Genomic DNA, 25803 nt, shown 5'->3' with positions numbered 1-25803 from the left:
CTGTAGGTCTGATTTTTACAGGCCCGAGAGCAATTTTACAAGCCTGGGCTGCTACTCAGCGTGAAAACTGTGACATGATAATAATCATTGAGGTATCTGAATTTTTAAAAGTGTATGATGGTACTATCTATTGAAAAGGCTAAAAAGAGAAACTTCTGATAGCTATAGATATACTGATCAACAGGTTTAAGATCTATGAAGTTTAATGGTTCAATGGTCATTAAACTAGGATGTATCCTTAATAAGTTTGTTTTTCTATATTCATTGTTTCTTGATGAAACTGTACAGTGGGGCGGAAATAAAAATGTCAGCTGGCAAGGTATATTTATGGCATAACTGTCATTCTATGAGTAGGAGTTATTACCCATAGAAATCTTTAAACAATTGGTATGTATATTACTCCCTAGATTTTACTGTCTTTAATAGCTTGCAAGGAAGGTTAAGTGCTTATAACAAACATGTCAAACCCAGCCATGTTTTTTATGTTTCTTAACCCTTTCCTCGATAATGACGCCGTTTGATGCCACTCCCTTTACTCCATAATGATGCCTTTTGACGCCTGTGTAGTACCTCAGTTGAAACGCTTTGACTACAAAGTGTCTGCAGTAGACTTGATAAAATGTGTATTCAATATGAAGAAAAGGAATATTATAGGAATAATCGACTTAAATGTATTTGATGAAATAGTTGTTTTTCACAATGCATTAATACTTTAAAGCATATTTTCCGCATTTTATTGAAAAAATTCTATGCGAATCAAGTATGCAAAAAACCATTCCAATGGAGGAAAGGGTTAAGCCAGGATTATTTTTCTAATTTCTATTAACCTGTAATAAAGAGGTTCTGATTGTGGACTTTCTTATTCACATCATGTCTGATGAGTAACAATATGACCACCTTAATTGAATACTAATGAATTAGCAATCTCCTGCGCAGAGTTCATATGAGTTCCATACATGCTCCTCAATACTGCACTTAATATGTATCCATTTTATATACTTATCTTCGTTAAAATGAGGAGAATTTCTATATTTTTTTCCATAAAAAGTATCTTAATCAATTAAACAGTAATATTAATGAAGATTTTGTTTAGAGATTGGGAACAAAAAAGAATGCCAAAAAAGGTATGGCAGAGGTAATATAGAGTGTACAGTGTTACAAAGTATTGAGCGGAATGGAAATGGGATATCTGTGCCAGAGATTGATGAATTAGTACACTAGAAATCTTCTCTTTGACCCAGTAGTGCACATGTTGTTGACTTTGTGATCTAAATACTATGGTACACCAAATACAAGGACTAGAATAATGATTTTTATTTGTGGCTATGAAAAAACCCAAGTAGCCGAAATAGATAAAAAAAACCTGAATAGATTTATGCTAATTATAGAAATCTACAATGTACTAGTGCTGTACTTTTTTTTTAAATAACGGGTTAATATGATTATAAACTTCCTTTGTTCAGAGTCATAGTGCAGACATTCAATTATAGAACTGTTGTAATACAATGGATTATCCATGTATTATTGAATTGAATGAGTATTTTAATATATGTCTATCTATATCATGTGATCGTTTTTAAGGTAGAACTATTTTTAGACCTTATGTAACAATTGTCCATACTAGGCATGGGTAGATAGATTATTTTATCCCAATACATGCATTACATTGTCCAGAGTTAAAAAAAACCCCAGAAGTCACGATCTTTCACGGAGGGTTTTTCCATTTTTCCTAGTGTAATGTACGTAGACTGTAGTACATGTATAAGGTGTATTTGAAAATGTATTTGAAATAGTTTCAGTGGATTTATTTTGAAATGACTGTTTAAAAAACTTTAGTAAATAAGATCAATAAATGTGTACAAAGTTGTTATTTACTTTAATAGTGAACTAAATAATACATGTAATATATAGTTCACTGGGTAGAAAGATCTATATCATATTTTTAAAATTTAATAGACAGATCAAAGTTCATATATCTCACTGTATAGATAATGACTAAGCTTTTTAAACTATTGGTGAAAAATTTCATGATTCATTGGCCAATTCTACGTACTGGTTTTAAAAAGTACTCTTACCAAGCAAGAGTTGACGTAAACATTTTTTTGACATTGACTTGAAATAAAAACATGAAGAAAAGTTCTTATAAAAAATTATTTCACCGAGACTGACTATATACTATGTACAAACATTGCACTGCTGGATATTGCAAATTTTGATTCACAAAAAATGTAAATATTATTTTTATTTGAATTTTCATGTTAAGACAGAAGGAAAAGTGGAGCTAAAATTATCATTAATCTACTTTTTGACATTTTCATATTTTTGATGTATCCTCAAACTTTTTACATCTGATTATAACCATGATAACTAGGGTACTTTAAATAGATGTTATGTGACCTCTACTGATTTATAAATGCTTTTAGAGTACCTGACTATCTACAATGTAATAACCCTGTAAATGGTCAGCAGTCTGCACCATTAGCCACTTTTTTTTTGGCGCAGACTGTTTAAGGCAAAAATGGAAAAGAGGATGTGTATTAACAGTTTAACCATGTTTTAAAAACCAAGTGTTTTATTATTTTTTTATGGCTAGAATTCGATTTAAACATGTGCCCATAGCCAGGAATTTTAAAGGGGGTATTTGGACTCATGAAATCAACGTTAATAGTCACAACAGATGGTTGACTTTAACAGTGCTTATATGTTTTCAGGGGTGTTGGGTGGGTGGGATTGAGTTGGGGAAGGTGATGTTCATATGTACCCCTCAAAACCCCTTGGCTACTGGTATGATTTATAAATGCAATTTTTGATGGATGGACAATGATGAGATAAATATCGTGATTTCAGGAGAATCTACATAGAAGTATATGTACTAAGAATGAGTGTTTTTATGAATGGATCATTCTCCCAGTCACATTATTGATGGGGGATAGGAGGGGTCCTGATCCCAAAATCCAGGGATTAAAATCCTGAAATCCCCAAATCCCGAGGTCCTGAAATTCGAATAAAGAAATTCCGGGATCCCGAAAGGGTCAATCCCGAAATTCCGAGCTTAAAAACACTCGATCCCGGAGTCCCGGTAAAGGTCCTATTCCCCCTTATTTTCACAGTACTAAATACCTCACAGTAATATCTGAATTTAAAGTTTAACAAGGAATTATTTGAATCAATAATAGTTTTGAATTCTGGAAAATCAAAATGAAATTTATGAAGAAAACTATACCAACTAATAAGGGTTAGCTATGCATACATGGCTATGATTCAAGTTACTTTCACTGATGTTTTAGTATGAACTATTAACTTAACCACTTGGTTGTTCATATTTCATAACATGACTAACCTACCATAATATTAGTAGTTTTCATCATACATTTTGGGGGGCCATGTGTTCTAAGTATTTCTGCTAAGTACTGTAATCACTAGCCAGTCAACACTGCTGTTGTGAGTTTGAACCCCCCTCATTCTAGTGTACTCAACTCAAATCTTAAAGAGGCCGCCACAAGAGAAGCACTTCAATTTATCTTTTAAACCTAAATCAATAAATTATACATTTCTTATCAATTTTCAAAAGTTCATTTTTTTTGCAGATTTAAATAATTCTTTGTTCATGTTGTAAGTGTTATCGTGAGTTATTTAATTAAACAAAATATCGGAATGACCATGATGACAAAAGATATTACACTTCTTAAAAAATTATTTACCTGTACAATTATTAATAAATAGTAAACACTCGTATAGATATTACCACTGTCAGTCATATCATATGGTAGATAAGGAACTAATATATATTTTAATTTATAAAGTACATGTACCAAAGAACTGTATGTCATGATTCTATACAAGTATATATATATAAACATATTGCAAACTTTTGATAAAAGTAAAGACTAGGAAAAAAGGATCAGTTTTAAGAATTTTAGAAATATAGTGCTGAAGTCCTAAAACTGTTGATGAAATTTGTACAGAATTAATGATTTAAAATTGGTACTATTTTTACAGGTACCTTTCAGCTAGTTCAGTATATATTTAATCAGCCAATATATATATTGATTATTTATATGTTTTTTGTTGTTGGAGATTTAAGATAGCTCCTGTATGAGCATTCACTATAAATGTAAGTCCAGACATGTGTTTCCAACAGTGAGCCAACCAGTGACTGTAAGGGGCTTGGTGGGTGATCTTTGACCTTAAGTCTCATTTAAAAGGACTTGTGACCTTTTCAAAATATTTAAAATTGATACAGTTTTAAAGATTATTTTTTTTATTGTTTGTTTCAAAGTTACCTAATGAAATAAGGCACTTTTAAAGTGGCTTTGTGACCTAAGAGGGATACCCTTTTGGAGCCAAAAAATTGACCATAAGGATTTCCAAAATTTAACATTTTTTTCATCTAGTTTAAAAAGAAAAAGAACCTAAATTGATTAGTCTGATAACATTAGCTTATTTTTGCAAATATGATAACTTGAACAATTAAACCTGAAAATATTCATGCTTTTTTTTTATTTCAGAAAATGCAGATCAGTTATGAAGTACATTAATGACAAGAAAGAAAATATATACAGCATCCTGAGGGTATGATAGAAATAAATTTAGTTTTGGTTTGGTTTATAATGAAGACTTGCAATAATCAGAGATATATTGTGTCTACACTTCTGTATATGTTACTGTTTTTTTTGCATTTTATGATGATCTCAGGGGTCTCTATGACCCTTTGTCAACATGTTTATATGATAGTGCTGCCCGTTACTGTGCATCATCACTAACTTATATTCCCCTGTTACCAAATAATCTCCTCCATGGTTTAATGTCCACCAACCATTATTATATAACTATATTATGATTGAAAAGTTGTAAAGTTTATGTTTTTTTTTCATTTCGCTAGAGGCCGCCATTAAAAGTTTGCAATTAGACTCGACTATCTGTGATTTATGCTCTTCATGGATTATAAGTGACTTTTCTTGGATAAAGTTGATATCACCAGGCAATTACTTGACATGTCTGGCACTGTGTCAGTAACCAAATGTGGGTCAAAGACTGTGTCCTTCATTTCTTGTAGTATGTTCTTATAATATGAGTATTTTAAATTCTAAGTCGCAATTTGTTCTATAAAAAGTTTCCCCTCTGTTGATCCAAAGCTAACTGGAGAAGTTTGTTAAATTTAAATTGAAAACTACTGCAAAACTCCTCACAGGAGGAAGGATCACCATTTGCAGAGTGATCAAAAAAGTTTATCTACTATATCACAACCTATGAACACTTAGGTGGTGAGTTCAAACCCAGCACTCTACAGGTGTGTCCTACCCAAATTTTAAATTGACTAAGATTTTCAGTTTTCCTGTAGAAGGTCTAAGAACACTCTGGGCACTTAGGCTATCTGATATAGCCAATATACTTGTAGCTGAATATAGCTAACAATCAACCAATAAATCAGAGAAGAATAGTTCTAAAAGTGAACAAATAGGACATGGGGGGGATATTGGACAATAAAATGCCAAAATGTAACCTATTTAACATGTTCATGCTATGCCAGATTTTTAGCCCACTCTAGTTAAAATCATAAATTATCTTTGCTTTTTTTTGAAACAGAAATTTACTAATTAATTACATTAAATAATAAAATAATAGAATATCAGTGGTACAAAACTTTCTAAAATAGTGGATCATACAAGGCTTTTTTCTCTTGGCAGAATCTAACCATACATGTACTTACATAATAATTTGTAAAAATAATATAGATTATAATGAAAGTAGAACAAGGAAGTCTTTGGCATTAAGATCTATATTTAGATTATTGCATACACACTATTAATATCTAAACAAAATAGGAATTTTCAGGTTTTTTTTTAACAGATTGTTGCTAGTTTAGTTTGATGTAGACTAAGAAAACATGATTAGTTACTGATCAGTTAAGGAATGTCCATCTGCTGTTCAAACAAGTGAATTTTGCTATTATAGTTCCTTGGTTTAAACAAAAAATAAAACTATGCAATGCTGTTCTGTGATTCATTTGTAAAAGTCAGAAATTTAAATGACTCTTTTTAAATATAGACAAGTCAGATCATATTGTTTTGGCAGACGGTCACCTGTTTATTAGTTTTCAATAGGTGATAAGTCTTGATATAATTGGATTGTCATTTGCTGAGTATTTGAAGAGCTACTGTTAACATGATTGAATCCTACAAGCTTTTATTTTCATATATGATGGTAATGACAGAACAAGTACTATGAAGTGAAAATGGTAGTTATTGGGGATGGGTAGAGGGGAGAGGGAAGAGGAGGGATATGGGTATTTGAGTTTCTTTGAATTCGGATATTGGTTTACCAATGTTTGTATGAATGAATAAAAAACAAACATCAAAGAGACAGCACAATGACAACACATATAACTAAAAATTATTAAGATGTCATCCTACAGGCCACAACAACAGCTCTGAACCACCCCAGGTTGAATATGTATGAGGGACGAAATACACCCAAGGAACATTCAAACTCATAAGTAAAAAATAAACTGCCAGCTTGAAAAAAAAAGACCAACAGACAACCATTATTACACAAAAAATAACATAGTAAATTAAACAGTAAAAAATAGGGGTGATCTCAGGTGTTGTGGAAGGGTAAGCATATCCTTCTCCATTTGTGGCACTTGTTGTGTTGCTCATGTTAGTACAAACCTATTTTATAAGTCTAATTCAGTACGTGAAATTCCATAAAAGGGGATGGGATTGTAGTTACAACATTAAGAAATAAACTCATCATAGATATCAGGAGTGAAATTGTATATTTGTGCCAGACGAGCGTTTCGTCTACAAAAGCCTCATCATGCAGTGACGCTTGAATAAAAAAATGTGAAAAAAAGCCAAAAAAAGTATGAAGTTGAAGAGCATTGAGGACCAAAAATTCTTTAAGAAAACAGATACTGATCATCTTCGAAGTAGAATTTATCCACCCTTTGACCTAGAAAGGAGCTATCATTATTTTCACTATATGCTTGTTATTGTGTAGGAATTGATTAAGCTTTCTGTAAATTTATATTACAAATAAGCTAGCCTATGTATAGGGATACTGACCAGAGCCATTTCCATATAATTGTAGTAGTTGATTATTGTCTAAAATATGTCAATGTTATAGATCCATGTTTAAAATACACATGTATATTTTAACAGGTGTTGATAATTCTACACTTTTGTGTAGTAAGTAATGGTCAAGGATGCCAAGGAAAACCAGAGGTAGTGGCCAGCTGTCCCCAGTCAGCTTATGATTGGATAATGCATGCAAAGGTTGTATGTACAGTGTCCAACAACTATCACTGCCTTATAACCGAAAACCATCGTGATGACAAACAGAGTCTCATTGAATGCTGCATGAAACCACAAAACATCACAAGAGGTAATAATAATGGTATAATGAGTAAATGGGATTCAAATATTACACTCTTCAAACATGTGATAAGATATGTATATATTGTTTGCCAGGTGATCCGCAACATCATGATTTGTATGAGCTGTTCCAATCTACTCCCACATCATATGCATTTTTATACGCCCGTTTTATTATGGTATACGGCCCGTTGTCTGTCTATCTGTCTGTCCATTGTCAACATGTTGGACACTAAATCAAAGACACGTGAACCAATTTGCATGAAACTTTGTTGAATTGTGTATCTCTATTAAAGTGAGCTCCCTTCCTTTTTAATTTTAATTTTAGATTTTAAGTTTCAGAGTTTTGTTTTTTTTTCATTAAAAAAGGGGATCTTCTAGTTTTACGACAATAACTAAAAAACACTGTCATCAAATTGAAAGAAAATTATGTGAATTTGTATATCTATTGACATAAGCTCCCTTTCGTTGTTTTACAAAGTTTAGATTTTATTTTTCCCAGTTATGGGGTTTTATTTTATTAAAAAAAGGGGGATTTTCTAGTTTTTGTACTATAAATAAAAAATCCTTTGTCAGTTTTTATGAAATGTTGATGATTTGTTAATATCTATTGACATAAGCTGCCTTTCAATTTTTATTAATTTTAGATTTTACGTTTTAGAGTTAATGGATTTTATTCATAATAAAAGGGGGGATTTTCCAGTTTTTGAGGGGAGTCTGAGATTTTATCAATTTTACACTGAAAAGCGTAGCAGATTCATTTCCTGTTAGATATATTGTTCTCAGGTTTACCAAAAAAATGCATGTGCTTTCGTACTATTATTAAATATATTTATACATGTTACCCCAATCAATTTAATTGAGACACACAGATCCAGATTCTGAATCATTGTTTTCTCTGCATCCTTTACACACTGTGGTACCATGGTACTAACTTGGATGATTTGATTATAGAATGTATAGGGGCCATGGTGATATATTCTTTGGAAATAAACATCATAGATACCAGGACTAAATTTAGTATATATGCCAGACGGGCGTTTTGTCTACTAAAGACTCATCAGTGACGCTCGAATCCAAAAAAGTTAAAAATGCCAAATAAAGTACGAAGTTGAAGAGCTAAGTTAATCTAAGAAACCAGTGCTATGTTAATTTCCATGGTGCTATTTGAAAATTTTGGGGAGAAGTTCATTGTCTGAATGTAGTGGCCTTGTATAGTTTGAAAATTCTTTGCGCAGGTACATATATTCATATTATTTATTCTTTTAGGACATATGCCTAGGTATAATCAGAACAAGAATGAATTACAAGAGATTGAATGCCAAGAAGACTATTACATGCCAACCCAGTTCTTGTCTAATAGATACAGAGATCATGATGTGCAGCACTGCAAATATATGAAAACAAATTGCAATATGGAAGGCATGAAAATCTGTAATCATGGAAGTACAACAACTGATAGAAAATGCTACTGTGATTATAAGGAATTGTATGTACCAGAGTTGCCCTTAGATCGTGGAGAACATTGCTTTTCAGTAAAAGATAATGTATGTAGTCTTAGAAAGGACTGTGATAGAACTTACCAAGAACTAAATATGAGTAAGTTTCTATAACTTTTAGCTAATCTGGCTGGCACTAAGGGCATTGACTACACAAATACTAATGATCAAACATAGAAATACCTTATAGAAGGCTAGTTACTACCTGGGTTTTGTATCTTTAAATCTCTTATGGTTGTTAAGAATTATTGTTGACAATCATGGCAACACCAAACATGAATGATACCATTACTTTTAGTAGAAATTAAAATTATGATGAACAATATTAATTCTGTTAAAAAAAACCACCAAAATCCAAACTTTGGCTAAATGCCTCTTTTTAAATTATTAACTTTTAATTGACATTAAACACAACAACTACAATAAAATAAAAAAATAAAAAAAAATAAAAAAGAATTGAATGAAAAATTCTGAAAAATATTCATTTCAGTGTACCAATGTGTCAATGTGTGTAAAACTGGTTACTTCAGACCTGAAAATGAAATTATATGCAGACTTTTGCCAGAAGGTACAACGTAAGTATGTTTATGGTTTTTTTCCGCCCAAGTTTGAACAAAAATTAGTCTTCATAATTCAAGGATACAAATTTATGTTCAAGTTGATATTAATATTACTTATTTTGACATTATCAATGGAAAGATTCAAGATCCACATGATGAAAAATATCTTTCAAAAAAATAGAGTCTACTTGTGCAGTACATTGAAATAAAAAAACATGAGAGATAAAAATCACAATGATTAAGAATGTTCTGCTTCCTTGAAATGGTTGCTGCTTCATAATATACTAATTAACCTGAAACCTATAAACAATAAACTGTATTAAAAAAATAATGGTGTTTTTAAGTAGTCTACATACGTATATATATATACTTCTGTTGTAGGGTTGTCACTGACTCAGACGTACTTATGAATATAATTATTTTCTGTGACTGTATCTTACATTAATTTGTAGGATCCTTTACTATAGATAATTTAGCTGGTCTGTAACAATAACATCTTCATGCCTTATATATCATGTACTGTAGTACGCCGCTAGATTAAAACTGACGTGGAAAGGTAACACATGCCCATCGAAAGCTCTTTTTTTGAGAGCCCAGGTGGTCGTGTGGTCTAGCAGGGACGGCTGCAGTGCAGGCGATTTGGTGTCACGATATCACAGTAGCATGGGTTCGAATCCTGGCGAGGGAAGAACCAAAAATTTGTGAAAGCAAATTTACAGATCTAACATTGTTGGGTTGATGTTTAGACGAGTTGTATATATATACATGTATATGGTAATCTCTTTAAAAACTTTTTTTCCTGAATTATTTGAATATGACTTTAAATTCATACGTTATATTATACAGAGTTGCTGGTAAGGTAACAGCTGAGGTCTCAGTCCCTGACATCATCAAACCAACACTCAAAACTAGCACACCAACAACTTCTACAAAAGATAATATGGTTAAACCAGAAATGGAAAATCAAGGTACAGAACTATTTCTTAAAGAGATTAGAAGCTTTTTCACTATACCCTCTGTTGTCTCTTACATGAATTTGCCAAGGCTGGCAGCAGTACTGTGGCTACATCAACAATGTATTAGTTTGTGATAGGTCAATTTAAGGGAACCAATAATGATATTTGGTATGCAGTTGTATAATCATTGGCACATCTCATTTCTTTCGATATTATCTGGTCCCATCCCCTAATTTATGATCTATTGACTTTGATTAGTTTACATGTATAAGTTTGTGACTAGATCAGTTTCAGGAGAACTACTAGTGGTAGGTCAATGATATTTGGTAAGCAGTTTTATCATACTTACCTCCTATACATTTCTAGGAATGTGATTGGTTAAAAGCGCCCCCGTGGAGACAGTGTATATTTGATTTTACCATAGTAGAGGGGCATTATGTTTTCTGGTCTGTGCTTCCGTTAGTCCGTTCATCCCCCTTCAGGTTAAAGTTTTTGGTCAAGGTAGTTTTTGATGAAGTTGAAGTCCAATCAACTTAAAACTTAGTACACTTGTTCCCCATGATATGATCTTTCTGATTTTAATGTTAAATTAAAGTTTTGACCCCAATTTCACGGTCCATTGAACATAGAAAATGATGTTGCGAAGTTCAGGTTAAAGTTTTTGTTAAAGTTTTTGGTCAAGGTAGTTTTTGATGAAGTTGAAGTCACATCAACTTGAAACTTAGTACACATGTTCCCTATGATATGATTATTCCCACCTACAATAGTAGAGAGCATTATGTTTTCTGGTCTGAATGCCGTCCTTCAGTTTGTTCGTTCGTCCGTCTGTCTGTCTGTCCTGCTTCAGGTTTAAGTTTTTGGTCGAGTTAGTTTTTGATGAAGCTGAAGTCCAATCAACATGATCAACTTGAAACTTAGTACACATGTAGCTTATGATATGATCTTTTTAATTTTAAAGCCTAATTAGACTTTTGACCCCAATTTCATGGTCCATTGAACATGGAAAATGATAGTGCGAGTGGGGCATCCGTGTACTTTGGACACATTCTTGTTTTATTGAAATGTGGCTAATTATTTTAGGTAATAAGTCATTTTTATGTCAATACTGTAGATAAGAGGAAAACTATCTTCAAATTCATATTAATTTGAATTAGATCTATGAAAATATCTTTTTTTGAAAAGAATGTTTACTTATAAGCAGTTATTATAAAGTTTAGCTCTTTATGAGGTTTAATGAAGGTAGGGCATGAAACTGTTTTTGTTGTGCTTGAATCTAGGAATTTTTAGCATGTTTTCATTTGTGACATCTTTTAAATTTGTAGAAATGAATAGGAAAGAAACAATACTTTATTTATCTTTTCAGGAACCAAAAATAATCATATTATAGCTATAGGGGTTGGTGTAGTATGTATAGCTACCACTATTGGTGGTTTTGTAATAGTTGTTTATCTTTTGAGAAGATATAGAAAAGGTAAGAAAATTATTTTGTGTGATTTTATTTGATTGGATACTTCAGTTTGATAATATTTTTTTTGCTACAAAATAGAGTTGAATTGTGTTCTGTGGTGATTTGTCAGCATACATGCTACTTTAACGTCTTCAGAACTGAGAACTGAATAAATTTTAACTTTTGTCTGTTTTATCCTAATCTGCTTTTTTACTGTTTTCAGCATTTGCCTAAAAAGCTGTCCATACAAGCACTATCTTGTGTTGTTCTGCTTTGAATGTTATTGCATGCTTATAAACTTTAATATGTGTTTTAGGTTAATATTTATGAAAAAATCCATTTGATCATTGAATGATTGAATGGTGATTTTTAATTAAATGAAATACTTTCCCATTTTTTACTTCAAAATTGGTGAGTGAAAACATGACTTCTGTAATGCGTCATTCTTATATTTTGAAAATGTCTCACATTCCTGGCTGACCACACACATTTGGGAGTTGTTTGAGGGTTACTGGATGTTTGGCATCATCACACTCCATATATATGCTCAAACAGAAGGGATTGAGTATACTTCAGAATATTTAAGGAACCCTTTTGGCTATTGCCAATGTATTGGCTTTTGGTTCTTCTCAATTTCAAGATGGGAAAGAAGAAAAAATAACCAAACCTGCTAGTCTGGTGTTCTCTTAAACCAGCACCCTGGGGCAAGGGGTAACTTGTTAATTGTGGCCTATTACTGACAATAAGTAGGTCACTCTTACCTACATTTAATGCTTCATTCACTTGTATTACACATAATGTCTTAGTTTAGTTCATAGATACTAACATACAATTGTTATTTGGTATAGAGTTTTTAAAGGGGAATACTAGCAACCAACAAAAAATAGGAACTTACCTACATTTTATGCTTCTCAGACTCAATTTGAGTTGTTCTTTTAAGTTCAGATGTCAGATATATGTTGACCATCAATTGTAATGGTATTCCTTTCATTGAAAGTAATTCATTTTTATGCCCCATTTATGAGCATCATGTTTTCTGGTCTGTGTATCTGTTCGTTTGTCCGTCCGTCCGTCTGTCCGTCTGTTGATCCGTCTGTCCCACTTCAGGTTAAAGTTTTTGGTCATGGTTAGATTTTTATGAAGTTGAAGTCCAATCAACTTGAAACTTAGTACACATGTTCTTTATAATATGATCTTTCTTATTTAAATTCCAAATTATAGATTTTACCCCATTTTCATGGTCCACAGAACACAGAAAATGATAGTGCAGATGGGGCTTCGTGTTTTGGGGACACATTCTTGTTCATTCTGACTTGCATATGAAAATACCTTTCAATTCAAGATCAGACCCAAATGGAAATTCATTTTGAAAATTGTCAGAACAAAACTGAAGGAAAATGTTTAAGCCAAGTACCATTGAAACATATACATTATATTTAGTTGTTCTTTAGAAAATTTGGAATTGAAATTGATTTCATTTCAAATATTTGGATGTTTCAAAATCAGATAAGATTTTCTATTCTATTCACATGTGAAAAATTGACCCTATTACCAAGAAAAACACACATGTGATGAAGCCTAACCCTTTCAGTCTTTGACCCCATTTTATCTTGCAGGTGGTAATGGACCTCATTTCTGTTGCACTTTTGGAAATATTCAACAAAGTAATATAGATGCAGACACATTAACCTATGGGCATAACAACAAAATTATTAAAAATTGTGAGTACTGTTACTGCTGGTGTTTTCTTGATTTTGTCCTTGGTATAATTTGTAAGCCTTAATCTGACATCAGATGGCCTTTTAGAGACTTGTTTGGGAAGTAGAGAGTCAGAGCACAGTCAATATAGAAAACATGGAAATTGCCTATGGCTACCAAGATTGCGGCAGCAATTTTTTATCTTGAAATTGTACAAGATCCATTTTCGAGTTGATAAATCATACATAATTAGATTCCTTATTCCTTATACTCCAAGAATCTTTAACTTTAATAAATCTTTATTTTTTTGTTTTCTTAATGAGCTGCACTATCTACATTCCACAACCCCAACAAGTCCTTAAAAGGTCATATAACATAAGAAGTAATCTGGGAATACCCATGCCCTTAATTCAAAGTCACAAATTCACCTTAGGGACTTGAAATGAGAATAAGGCATTTTCAAAGGATTTTCAAAATTGTTGTGTAATGAAATTTATCTCAAACGTCGATAGAGTTGTTTTTAAAAAAAAAAAATTATGAAAAGTTCTGCTGTGATGTCCAGCTCAAAACTAAAACCTAGGATAATGGATTTCTCTCTATCTATCTGTTTACCCTGTTTCATGTGTTTGTCCTTCCTCAAAACTTTTTTTCTCTTTGATCTCAAGCTCTATAAAAGAATGCTTCAGAATTATCATTGTAGTCATGGTAGTGGGATGCAGTATCAAGTGTGAAAAATTTATTATCCAGATTTACTGCTGTAAATGATAGTAAATTACAACAAGTGGTGTCTGTTGCTTATACTGTCCATATATGTTAATGCTTTTTAATATAATTCATCATCACAGAGCTTTATTTTGCCATACCAAATTGTTGCAAATATGATTGTCTTATGCAAATGAAAATAATATTTCAAGCTACCAGTAAATAGGTCATAGCTTAGTTTTATAAATGATCTTAATCCTCTAATTAAAAAAATAAATAAAGTGTATTTTAATCAGACAGAATTAAACATTTTTTTTATACTAAGGGAGATAACCAAAATAAAAAAAAATCAAACTTGAAAGCAAATATTCAATATTAAATTTTGAACTAAAAACAGTATTCATCTATTGTTAAAAGTTGTACCAAAATTAAAGACATAATTGGTGTGCAATTCTAAATAAAATGGATTTTGTTTGGATAGAATACATAGTATAGAGCAGTAAATAAATTTTGCAAAATTAACATTTTCAACCTTAAAACCAAAGAAAAATCTGGAGAGACAGAATATTTCTTAATTTCTTTGCAATGCAAAGTTTGTCGAAACAATTATCATGCAAAATTCAATGTTTTCTCAATCAGAAAATTTGTTCCCATGAAGATAAATGAATCTACAGTTTTGCAGAAAAGGTGCAGGGATACACATGATACCAAATGATGTACACTGTCTTATTATTACTTTTTAGGTAAATTTAAAGTTCAAGATGAAGAATCCAGACTTTTACAAGGTATACATATTATGTAAAATAATCAATTTCAGTGTTAAGAACAGTTTTCAAAAGAATATTTTATGGATATACACATACATGTATATAGGAAATGGCATGTGAATTTATGTGTACCAGTTATTCAAAATAATGCTGGATAATTTTTTTTTAACAATTTTTGCCAATCAAGGTGTATATATGAAATAAGGAAATAAGGTTTGATTGCCAATGAGACAACTATCCACCAAAGACTAAATGATAAACAAAGAATGCATATGTAGTTCACTGTATGGCCTTCAACAATGAACAAAGCCCATAATACATAGCAAGCTTTAAAAGGCCCTGACAAAACAAAATGGTAAAATGGTAAAACCAACAGTTCTGATGTTTATGTACTAATCAATAATAAAAAACAAAAAAAATATACAATAGCAAACAACATGAAATATTTTGCCACTAGACATTAAGCAAACAACAACAATCAATCATCAAGTATGTCCTTAGTTAGCAACAGATGCATATGAAAATAAGAACATGTGTTGTGATTAGTTTTGAGAAAACATTACACAAAAGACCAAATGATGTATACACACTGTTAAAGTCAATTCATCCTTAATAAGCAATGAGTAAATCCCACACCACATGTCTATGAAAGGCAAATCTTGATTATATCATTATTAACTTTTATATTGCTAGAAATTGAAGTACAGAAAGAAAAGTATAGAGAAGTCTATGGATCTGAAGTTGTGCTGAAAGTAAAAATATCTTTTGGTGTTAGAAGTATCTATTGGTTTTATAAAGATCATGATGATAATCCTCAACTGATCCCATCTGATGATTCTAGATACTCTGAATTCAATATATTAACACCATCTTTAAAGATCAATAATTTATGCAAACAAAGTGCTGGAAGTTATATTTGTAAAGTAACTATGGACAATGAAGAAGAAACTCCAATTGAGAGCCGAAAAATAGAAGTTGAAGTAATAGGTAAATAATCATTTAAAATTTCACTTTAAAATAGACACTAGAGCTTTCATTTCTGTCAAAAAAATGTTTGGTTTTGGGTAAATTTGCACTTGATATAATAAGTACACTATTGTCAATGGCTTGATGGCTTTATCAAGATATATTCAGAACACATATCTATCTTAAAATTGAGAATGGAAATTACCTTACATAGTGGAATGACATTCTATAGATTCTTTCCATGCCCATTATATTACATGCAGTTTTTGTCACATTTTTAGGGAGGGACATAAGATTTTTTGGCAGTGACAGCATCTTCAACAATGTATTAATAGTTTGTACTTAGGTCAGTTAATTGGAAACCATTAGTGATAGTTCAATGATAATTGGTATGCAGTTATATTAGCATAGGTACATCTCATTGCCATGGAGATCATTTGTCCTAGTCCCTACCCCACAGTCATGGTCTATTGACATAAAACTGTTTGATTTCTACATTGTTTGTTTTAATAGTTTACATGTATTAGTTTGTGATTAGATCAGTTTATGGGGATTCCCTAGTGGTAGCTATAGGTCAATGATATTAGGTATGCAGTTATATTATCATTGGTACATCTTATTTCCGTGGAGATAATATAATTATTATACATAGCTATAGACAGTTTGTTTGAAAGTACAGTATTTAAATTAAAAGGATTTTTTTAATTCTAAACTAATTTGTCCAAAAATTTAAATAAAATGACAACCTCTTCATCATTATTTCTATTTACAGAGCCAGTATTAAATTTAAAGAAGACTTTGATAGATGTTGAATATGGAAGGGAAGTAACTCTTGAATGTGAGATATTAGATTGTCCAAAATATTATGAATTATACTGGGAAAAAGATGTTGATGAAAATGTAAAGGAACTAAAAATAAATGATGAAACAAAAGAAAAATATAGTGGTTGTACAAAAACTTATCCAAATTTAACAATTAAAGATGCTGACCATGGTGATAATGCTCTCTACTGTTTTTGTATAAAATATCAACCTTCGACAGATGAATGTGAAATATTCCGTAGCAGCTCAAAAATCAAGGTTCATGTTGTAAATGGTATGTATCCTTTTTACAGTAAAATAAAACAACAGCAAACTGTAAAAACACACCTATTTGTATGATGGTCTGTATGGCGGTCCTTTATTGCTTTTTCCTAAATTTTTTTTATCATTTGTCCCTATGTTTCATTTATTTTGGCCCATTATTCTCTATTTTTTCCCTTCCAGCACCCCATTTTTCTCTATTCTTCATTTTGTTTGCCTATTTTTTCTCTTTTTTTTTTGCCTATTTTTCTCTATTCTTTAGTTTTTTTACCTTTTTTCTTGCACTCTTTGTACTTTATTCTCTATCTAGCCCCTCCTGTATGAGATGCATTCAATATCAGTTTTTTTCACCAAAACTGATGCAAGTGTAAACAAATTTTCTTGGAACTTGTCGAGCATTTCTAAATGTAATGATTTTTGTATTAAAAAAAGTGTTTTAATGAAAGTTATTTACCGATAGATGGAAATCAAGTTTGTCTCAGCTAATATAATCTGAAACAAGATAATTCACCTGAGCAGTATTGATTACAATGCCTAATATGCTAAAGTTTGAATGTAAGACATTTTAGATAACAAAATATAGAACATAGGGGACTATGCAGCCATAATCTTGATATTATTTAATTGGTCTACACTTGGTCTAATTTTAGCAATTACAACCTACAACTTTTCTTCATTATAAGCCCATCCACCTGAAATGATTGTCTCCGTGGATACTAAGAAAAAAAAACTAGACAACAAATTTAATAAAAAAAAATTGAAAAGTCATTTCTAAGAGTCTAACTTAGGTTAAATGATATATTTAGGATCCACTTTAAAATAAGTGTGTTTTTTTTACCCTATCCACTTTCAAACATGGCCTTTACCATGTCCTCTGTTTCTAAAAAAGCATAAAATTTGTGAAAAAAAATTAACAACAAAATTCTCAAAAATAATATGAAGCACCATTTGCTTCAATCTTTGAATAATAGTAATAATAATTCTTTATTTAAAGAGGGTTACACAGTTAGCTATAAAACTAATTTTCCCTGAGGCCCTCATGAAATACAGAGAAAAATAACAAACAATTACAAAATATCAAACAAACATACATACATGAAAAACGAAATAAAAAATTGTTATGAAATATACAATTTTCAAAATAGGTAAAAATTACAAATTCATATATAGTATTGGCATCATTCAAATTACCTCAACAATATCGTAAGTTTGAGTAAGTATGTGAAAATTATTATGCATATAAAATCACACAGCTTCTTAATGTTCCAACAAGTAATTTTTTCAGGTTTTCAGGTAAATTTGCACTAAATACAATAAGACCCTATTGTCTATGGCTTGATGGCTTTATTTAGCTCTATTCTAGGCCTCATATCTATTTGACCTATATACAAGTCTGTACGGCAGGTTTTTTTTATGTGAAATGAAAGGACATTTATTTACAAAAAAGGGACCAAGTATTGAGCCTTGTACACCAACATTTATAAATTTTTTATCAGAAAACTGACCATTTATATGGACTTGCTGTGTTTTTTTACTTAAATATGATTTAAAAAAATCAGCAGTATCTTCATGTAAGCCATAAATTTGAAGTTTTTTACATAAAATTTCATGATCAACAACATCAACAGCTTTTTTAAAATCAAGGAGGACTGCCAAATTGATATTTTCATCATTCATTTCATGTATCAATTTATCAATGATATCATATATTAATGATGTCCTTTTGGCATTGTTGATGACCCCACTTGTCATTATCTTTGTAGCTTAATATCAACTCATCTTACAGTTTTCAAACTAGAGCCTTAGGTGCCAATCCAAATTATTTCAAAAGTCTGATTCTATAGGGTTTAACCTTGAAAAGAATGTTTCAGTCTAATATTTGTTTTAATGATTAGGGATTCTAACTGCAGCAACCCTGACCTTATATGAAGAGATCAGTAGATTTTCTTTATACCCCACAAGCACTCGCTTACACATATAAAATATAAGTATTGCAACCTAGGCATTAGTTTATTGTCCAGTTTTTCTTCAATATTTCAATATAAATAAAACAAATGTGGGTATTCAACAATAAGAAAAAACCTGACAAGACACAAGTAACCAAAAAAAAATCTAAAAAGCAACATACAGTCTTCAACAATAGACAAGTTGCCAATTTTGTAATTGAACCTTGTTTAAATAGTTGTGAATGAATCAAAACAGAAATGAAGATTTTACACCATAACCAAATTCTTAACAACAAAAACCCAGTTAAGATATGACATCAGGCAAGCATTTTAGAGGGTCATAATGGGTGTGCCTTCGTTATGAATAACAGTAAAAAATCTCGCCAAATGATGTTAACATTAATTTTAAAAATTAATCGTCATGAAGAAAATGTACATCTTCATGCACAAACGTTTTTTTGGTGCATGAAGATGTACAAATTATGTTAATTTTTTTCCAAAAACTATGGTAACAGATAATTATTTGAGACCTCTGAAGAATTACAATAAGGATATTTAGAAGAATCACAATAAAAGTTGAAACAATTTGAAGCTAATGGTAGCCGAAAATGACTGTTTGACGCCTGATGGTAAAGAGCATTCCTACCCTCATTTAATAAAGGGGATCAAGACTTGGTACATATTGGGGAATATTGTCCCGAGTAGAATTTTATATTGCACGAGCTTGCGAGTGCAATATATGTTCTACAAGGGACAATATTCCCCAATATTCATGCAATAACCCTTTTATTGTATAGCAATATAATATTTGAAAGTAAAAACTGGTTTAAACTAAGATTTTGTCCTTGATGACGTCATGAATTTTGAAGATTTGTTGCACTAGTGCAATATTGGAATTTATTGCATGCTAACGTTTGGTTACTTTCTGTGGGAAATATTATATTGCTATATAATAATAAATTTTATTACTTTCATTTCAGAACCATCTGTTGAAATGATTAAGAATACAAAGGACGTTTTCATTGGTGATAATATTTCTTTTGGATGTATTATCAATCATAGACCCAAAAAATTTGAAGTTATTTGGGAAAAGATAGCAGCAGACAACGAAGAAATTTCTCGAATTGTAATTTTTGATGAGAAAACAAAGGATAAATATGAGTCATATAATGATTCAAATAAACCACATTTAACTATAAAAGATGCAGAAGAATCTGATGATGCCTTATATCGTTGCTTTATTCGATATTTCTCTTCTGTTGGTGAACAGATTGCTATTAGTGATAAGATCCGTCTGCATGTTAAAGGTATGTATTTTTGTTAAGCCTTTCGACTTTTGTCCAAAAAGAAACATAGCGTTCTTACATTCCATTGGCAGCGTTGGCAGTGGCCACCAATATTCACTCTGTGGATAAAGTTTTTAAAATTTTAAAAACTTTCTTAATTTAAACTATTCTGGATTTCTACAAAACTTGGTCAGAAGCTTGTTTATGATCAAAAGCTAGTTTTTAGAAGGAAATTTTGTACCTGTATCCGTATTTTACTTATAAATGGACTTAGTTTTGCTTCCAGTTAACATTAAATACAGTCTGCAGTTTAAGATTTAAAATATTTATTAGATTCAGGACAGAAGCTTCTTACAATCAAAAGATAGTATCAAAAGGAATACTTTTATTATTTTTTTTCCTCATTTTTGTTGAGCCTGCGATTAACTTCAAAAGTAGGCAAGACACTGGGTTCTGCAGAACCCTTACAATTTTATTTTAGTATGTACTGAATGGAATTTAGAAATAATTCTTTCATGCCATGCTTTATGCTTTATATTCATTAACACATGAGTAGGCATTATGTTTACCTATATCTTTATATCGCCCGTTAGCGAGGGGTAAAATATTGACAAATATAATGTTATAATTACTATAAAGCATGGCATGATAGAATTATTTATATTCTGATAGGAATATTAAGAACTTTTGTACAACAAAGTGAACCTTATACACAATCAAAAGGCTTCTTCAAATCAGGACAATAAAAGAATTTGAGAAGGCAGCTTTCTAGCTCACCTGGCCCAAAGGGCCAAGTGAGCTTTTTTCATCACTTGGTGTCCGACGTCGTTGTCCATCGTCGTTAACTTTTACAAAAATCTTCTCCTCTGAAACTATCAGGCCAAACTAAACCCGACTTGGCCACAATCATCATTGGGGTATCTAGTTTAAAAAATGTGTGGCGTGACCCGGCCAACCAACCAAGATGGCCGCCATGGCTAAAAATAGAACATAGGGGAAAAATGCAGTTTTTGGCTTATAACTCAAAAACCAAAGCATTTAGAGCAAATCTGACTGATTGATGTAAAATTATTTAACAGGTCAAGATCTATCTGCCCTAAAATTTTCAGATGAATCGGACAACCAGTTGTTGGGTTGCTGCCCCTGAATTGGTAATTTTAGGGAAATTTTGCTGTTCTTGGTTATTATCTTGAATATTATTATAGATAAAGATAAACTGTAAACAGCAATAATGTTCAGCAAAGTAAGATCTACAAATAAGTCAACATAACCAAAATCGTCAGGTGACCTCTATAGGAGTTATTGCCCTTTATAGTCAATTTTTAACCATTTTTCGTAAATCTAAGTTATCTTTTACAAAAATCTTCTCCTCTGAAACTACCAGGCCAAATTAAAACAAACTTGGCCGCAATCATCATTGGGGTATCTAGATCAAAAATTGTGTCCAGTGACCCGGCCAACCAACCAAGATGGCCGCCATGGCTAAAAATAATCTGAGCCTTATCTCATAATTTAATTTAAAATAAGTCTATATATTAAGTTAAAATTACATAATTTTCTTCTTTGAAAAAATCTGGTCCATCTGACAAATTTGACAAAAAAAGATTAATTTGTTTAAAATGAATGGCCAATGTTATCAATTAAACATGTTTACATAGACTCTCTTTCAAAAGAAAATCCTATTTTTATTATGCCCCACCTACGATAGTAGGGGGGCATTATGTTTTCTGGTCTGTGCGTCCGTTCGTCCGTCAGTTCGTACGTTCGCCCGTCCGTTCGTTCGTCCGTCTGTCCCGCTTCAGGTTAAAGTTTTTGATCAAGGTAGTTTTTGATGAAGTTGAAGTCCAATCGACTTCAAACTTGGTACACATGTTCCCTATGATATGATCTTTCTAATTTTAATGCCAAATTAGAGTTTTTACCCCAGTGTCACGGTCCACTGAACATGGAAAATGATAGTGTGAGTGGGGCATTCTTGTACTGGGGACACATTCTTGTTTATAATAAAATCTTCAGAAATGTACTGTTAGTGAATTATTGTCTTCAAGTACTCTAATTCATCATTCAAATGTGTTTCCTTATGCACCTACCATGCATAACCATGACACCCTGTTAAAAAATAAGCAATATTGCACCGTGCAATTGCGAAAGAAAAAACCAAGATGGAAGAAAAATAAACTAATGTTGAAACAATTTAGATTTTATAACCAGACTGAGTATTTTGAAAGATTTTTTTTTATACACCAAATCATTTACCACCTGTTAACAAGAAATTTAAATACCAAATGGTAACACATGGGAAAAAATATATAACAAATAATCAAGTGAAGAAACCTCTATTTGAGTATTTTTGGTTAAGGGAAATGTAGAACTTAATTCAGCTTGTTTGTATTAATTTAAGGAACTGTATACTGTAATTTAGGTTTTTTGCTGGACACAGTTTGTGTGGTTTTCAATGGCAGTGAAATAAAAGTTTCGATTTACAAATGTGACTTCAAACTATTAGTCCCCGCTCCTATAGAAGGATTGAAACTCTTTTTTATTAATATATATATATATATGCCTTGTTCTTTATATTTTTAGAAAAGGAACCCGTTATAGCTGGGGACACACATAATATTGGCACATATAGTAAGTATTGATAATGAAGTATAGATAACTTCCAATAATTTTGTTTAAGTTCTATCACTTATCGGAAATATGCAGATGTTTTACAACATATTTTTGATTGAGTTTGTTTTTGTTTAAATATTTGTTTGAAGTGGTCTGTTTGCTGTTTTTTTATTTTTGTCATTTGTTAAATCCATTTCATGTATTATACCTTTTTCCCATAGCCTGTAAAAGTGGAGAAGTACAGGCTTAATGCACTTACTGAAAAATAAGACCACATGGGTACTTGCAGTTCAACCTAAAATGTTTTTAAACCATCAGTTAAAGTATTTCATTCGATAAATACAGTGGTACATATGTATTTGGATTTTGGATCAAAGTTACAAGCTTAAATAAGTGGATAACTCAATTTCAGAAAATTAAATTCTTGGTAGACATATAAATCAGTCCATTTCCTTAGCCTTGCTAAAATTGATTTAATGCTAATTTGACCACACAAAACTTAGAAATAGGGGCAGTATAAACTGTTCCTATTTTATTAGAAAAAGAAATTAAGCAAACACAATTTAACATAAATTCTGATGACAGTTGGATAGTTTGTTTGGGTGCACATTGAGTATAATTTTGATTAGTTTTTTTCTTTTTTCACAGTCGAGGACCTTCATCAAATGAACACGGTAAGTAATAAAACAAAGAAAAATTTATAACAAAACTTACAACAATGGAATTAAATATGTAAGCCTAAAACAGGGAAAGCAGGCATTTTTCAGCTGTTCCAAAAGTTGTCCTTAATATGATGTTCTCTAACTAAGAATTAATGATGAGGTATAAATGAATCATGAAATGCATTCCTATATTTCCCATATTTCAATGAATTCCATTTTTTTTCATTTTTATGCTCCAGCCATTTAGGAGGGGGCATTAAGTTTTACCCTTGTCCGTCTGTTCGTATATACGTCCCAAAATTGGTTTCCATTCTCTAACTTGAGCTTGCCTCAATCAAATGTTATGAAACTTATACACAACGCTTATTACCACAAAATACAGTTCAAGTTTGAATTTTGGTAGCATCACTATAACTGTTCTAGAGTTATGCTCGTTAATAAATGGATAAATTACAAAAAAAATTGTTTTCTTTTTCTAACTCATGTTTGCCTCTATCAAATGTTATGAAACTTATACACAATGCTTATAACCACAAAACACAGATCAAAATTCAATTTTGTGGCGTCACTTTAACTTTTCTAGAGTAATGCCCCTTTATAAATGGAAAAAATTGCAAAATTGTTAGTTTCCGTCTTCTAACTTAAGTTTGCCCCAACCAATTGTTATGAAACTTGAACACAATGCTTTTTACAACAAAATAAAGATCAAGTCTGAATTTTGGTAGTGTCACTCTAAGCATTCTCGAGTTATGTCCCTTTATAAATTGAAAAAAAATCAAAATATATAGTTTCTGTTCCCTTACTTAAGTTGCCTCAACCAAATGTTATGAAACTTATATTCAATGCTTTTTACCACAGAACACAGAGCAAGTTGTTTTTTGTGGCGTCACTTTAATCATTACCAAGTTATGTCCCTTTATAAATTGAAAAATTGCCAAAGTTTTAGTGTCTGTTCTGTAATATAAGTTTGCCCCGACCAAACATTATGAAACCTATACACAATACTTATTACCACAAAACTAGTATCAAGTACAAATTTGGGTAGCTTCACTTTTCTTGTTCTTGAATTATGTCCCTTTATCATGTTTATAATGTTCTCCATTAAAATTAAAAAATTAAATTCTCCATATTTTGTTATGTTTTTTAAGCAAATGTTACTTGACAGCTTGTGTTAGTGATATATACATTTGTAAGATATGAAATAAACAAATTTCACAAGAACAAATATCTTTATACAAAACAAAGAAATGTTGTATGATTGTCAATGAGACAATTATCACCAAGAAAGCAAAGAATATTGATGTTAGCAATCATGTGTCACTGTATGACCTTCAACAATGCTCTAAATCCATACTGTATTTTAAGCTATTTCCATATATATATATAAATGTCTGTTTCTATATGGAAAAAGACAGTTTCGATTATAGTAAAGTCAGCTTTGACATAAACAGTTCTATACATTTTAATTTAACTGTACACATATTTTATCTCTTTAATTTATTGATTTGAAAAAAAAAAATAGGATGTGCAAGTAGTGTTAACCTCTTAAAAATGCATTTAAGGGTCTAAAGAGTGTAGATATACAGCGCTTCACTCGTAGAGCCTCAGATTCTAGCAGTTCAGCAGATTTTAATGGTTTCAAAGCAGAAAAATATCCAAAGGTTGATGACCAAGCAGAGAACATTGCTTCTAGAAATGGGGCATCTGCATCAAATGGTCCAGGAAGTGAAAATCAACATGCTGAACATTTAATAAGTGATATTGACATATTAAGTCGAGGAAATAGGCAAAAACTACGAAACCTAAATCCAGAGGTTTGTTACATATTTAATTAATTAATCTGCTTGGTGTTGGTTTATATACTTTTACACTAAAAATGTTTCAATACATGTCTCAATGTGATGAACTCTTTCAACAAAAGTTTGACCAAAACAATTCATCGAAGTTAGCTTTACAAACATTATGACTTTTAGGATAAATAATGATAATAATTATAGAAATAAATAGGAAAATGACATAAATCTTAAATAGTAGTAAAACAAAATAAAACCACAGGTACAAGAAAATAGTATGATGTAACAATATTATATTGTATCAAAGGAGGCTCCCAGTTCCTGAAAGCAAGCTCAATTTTATTTTACAAGGTTGGATGAAATTATGTGGTCCTGCATTCTAGTATCAGTTGCTTTACTATATAGAAAAATTTCCCATGTGAAAATAATGACATCTAGAAATAAGAAAA

At 31.2% G+C, this 25803-nt stretch overlaps 1 protein-coding gene across 1 annotated transcript in view; it reads left to right on the top strand.

Annotated features, from left to right (window-relative positions):
* Positions 1–2137: 2137 nt before the first annotated feature.
* LOC134710634 (uncharacterized) overlaps positions 2138–25803 on the top strand; it is a 32628-nt gene continuing 8962 nt past the window's right edge. The window contains exons 1-15 of the mRNA XM_063571018.1: positions 2138–2228; positions 4509–4572; positions 7164–7386; positions 8646–8975; positions 9366–9450; positions 10282–10403; positions 11755–11862; positions 13455–13559; positions 14982–15023; positions 15699–15992; positions 16744–17067; positions 19981–20307; positions 22870–22917; positions 23548–23573; positions 25124–25375. Of these exons, the coding sequence (XP_063427088.1) occupies positions 4525–4572; positions 7164–7386; positions 8646–8975; positions 9366–9450; positions 10282–10403; positions 11755–11862; positions 13455–13559; positions 14982–15023; positions 15699–15992; positions 16744–17067; positions 19981–20307; positions 22870–22917; positions 23548–23573; positions 25124–25375 (2334 nt within the window). The 5' untranslated portion in view covers positions 2138–2228; positions 4509–4524. The remainder of the gene's footprint in view (positions 2229–4508; positions 4573–7163; positions 7387–8645; positions 8976–9365; positions 9451–10281; positions 10404–11754; positions 11863–13454; positions 13560–14981; positions 15024–15698; positions 15993–16743; positions 17068–19980; positions 20308–22869; positions 22918–23547; positions 23574–25123; positions 25376–25803) is intronic.

The sequence above is a fragment of the Mytilus trossulus genome, chromosome 3 (genome assembly GCF_036588685.1).
Source record: "Mytilus trossulus isolate FHL-02 chromosome 3, PNRI_Mtr1.1.1.hap1, whole genome shotgun sequence".
Classification (NCBI taxonomy): Eukaryota; Metazoa; Mollusca; class Bivalvia; order Mytilida; family Mytilidae; genus Mytilus; species Mytilus trossulus.
This window is presented reverse-complemented; position numbering and strand designations above follow the sequence as displayed.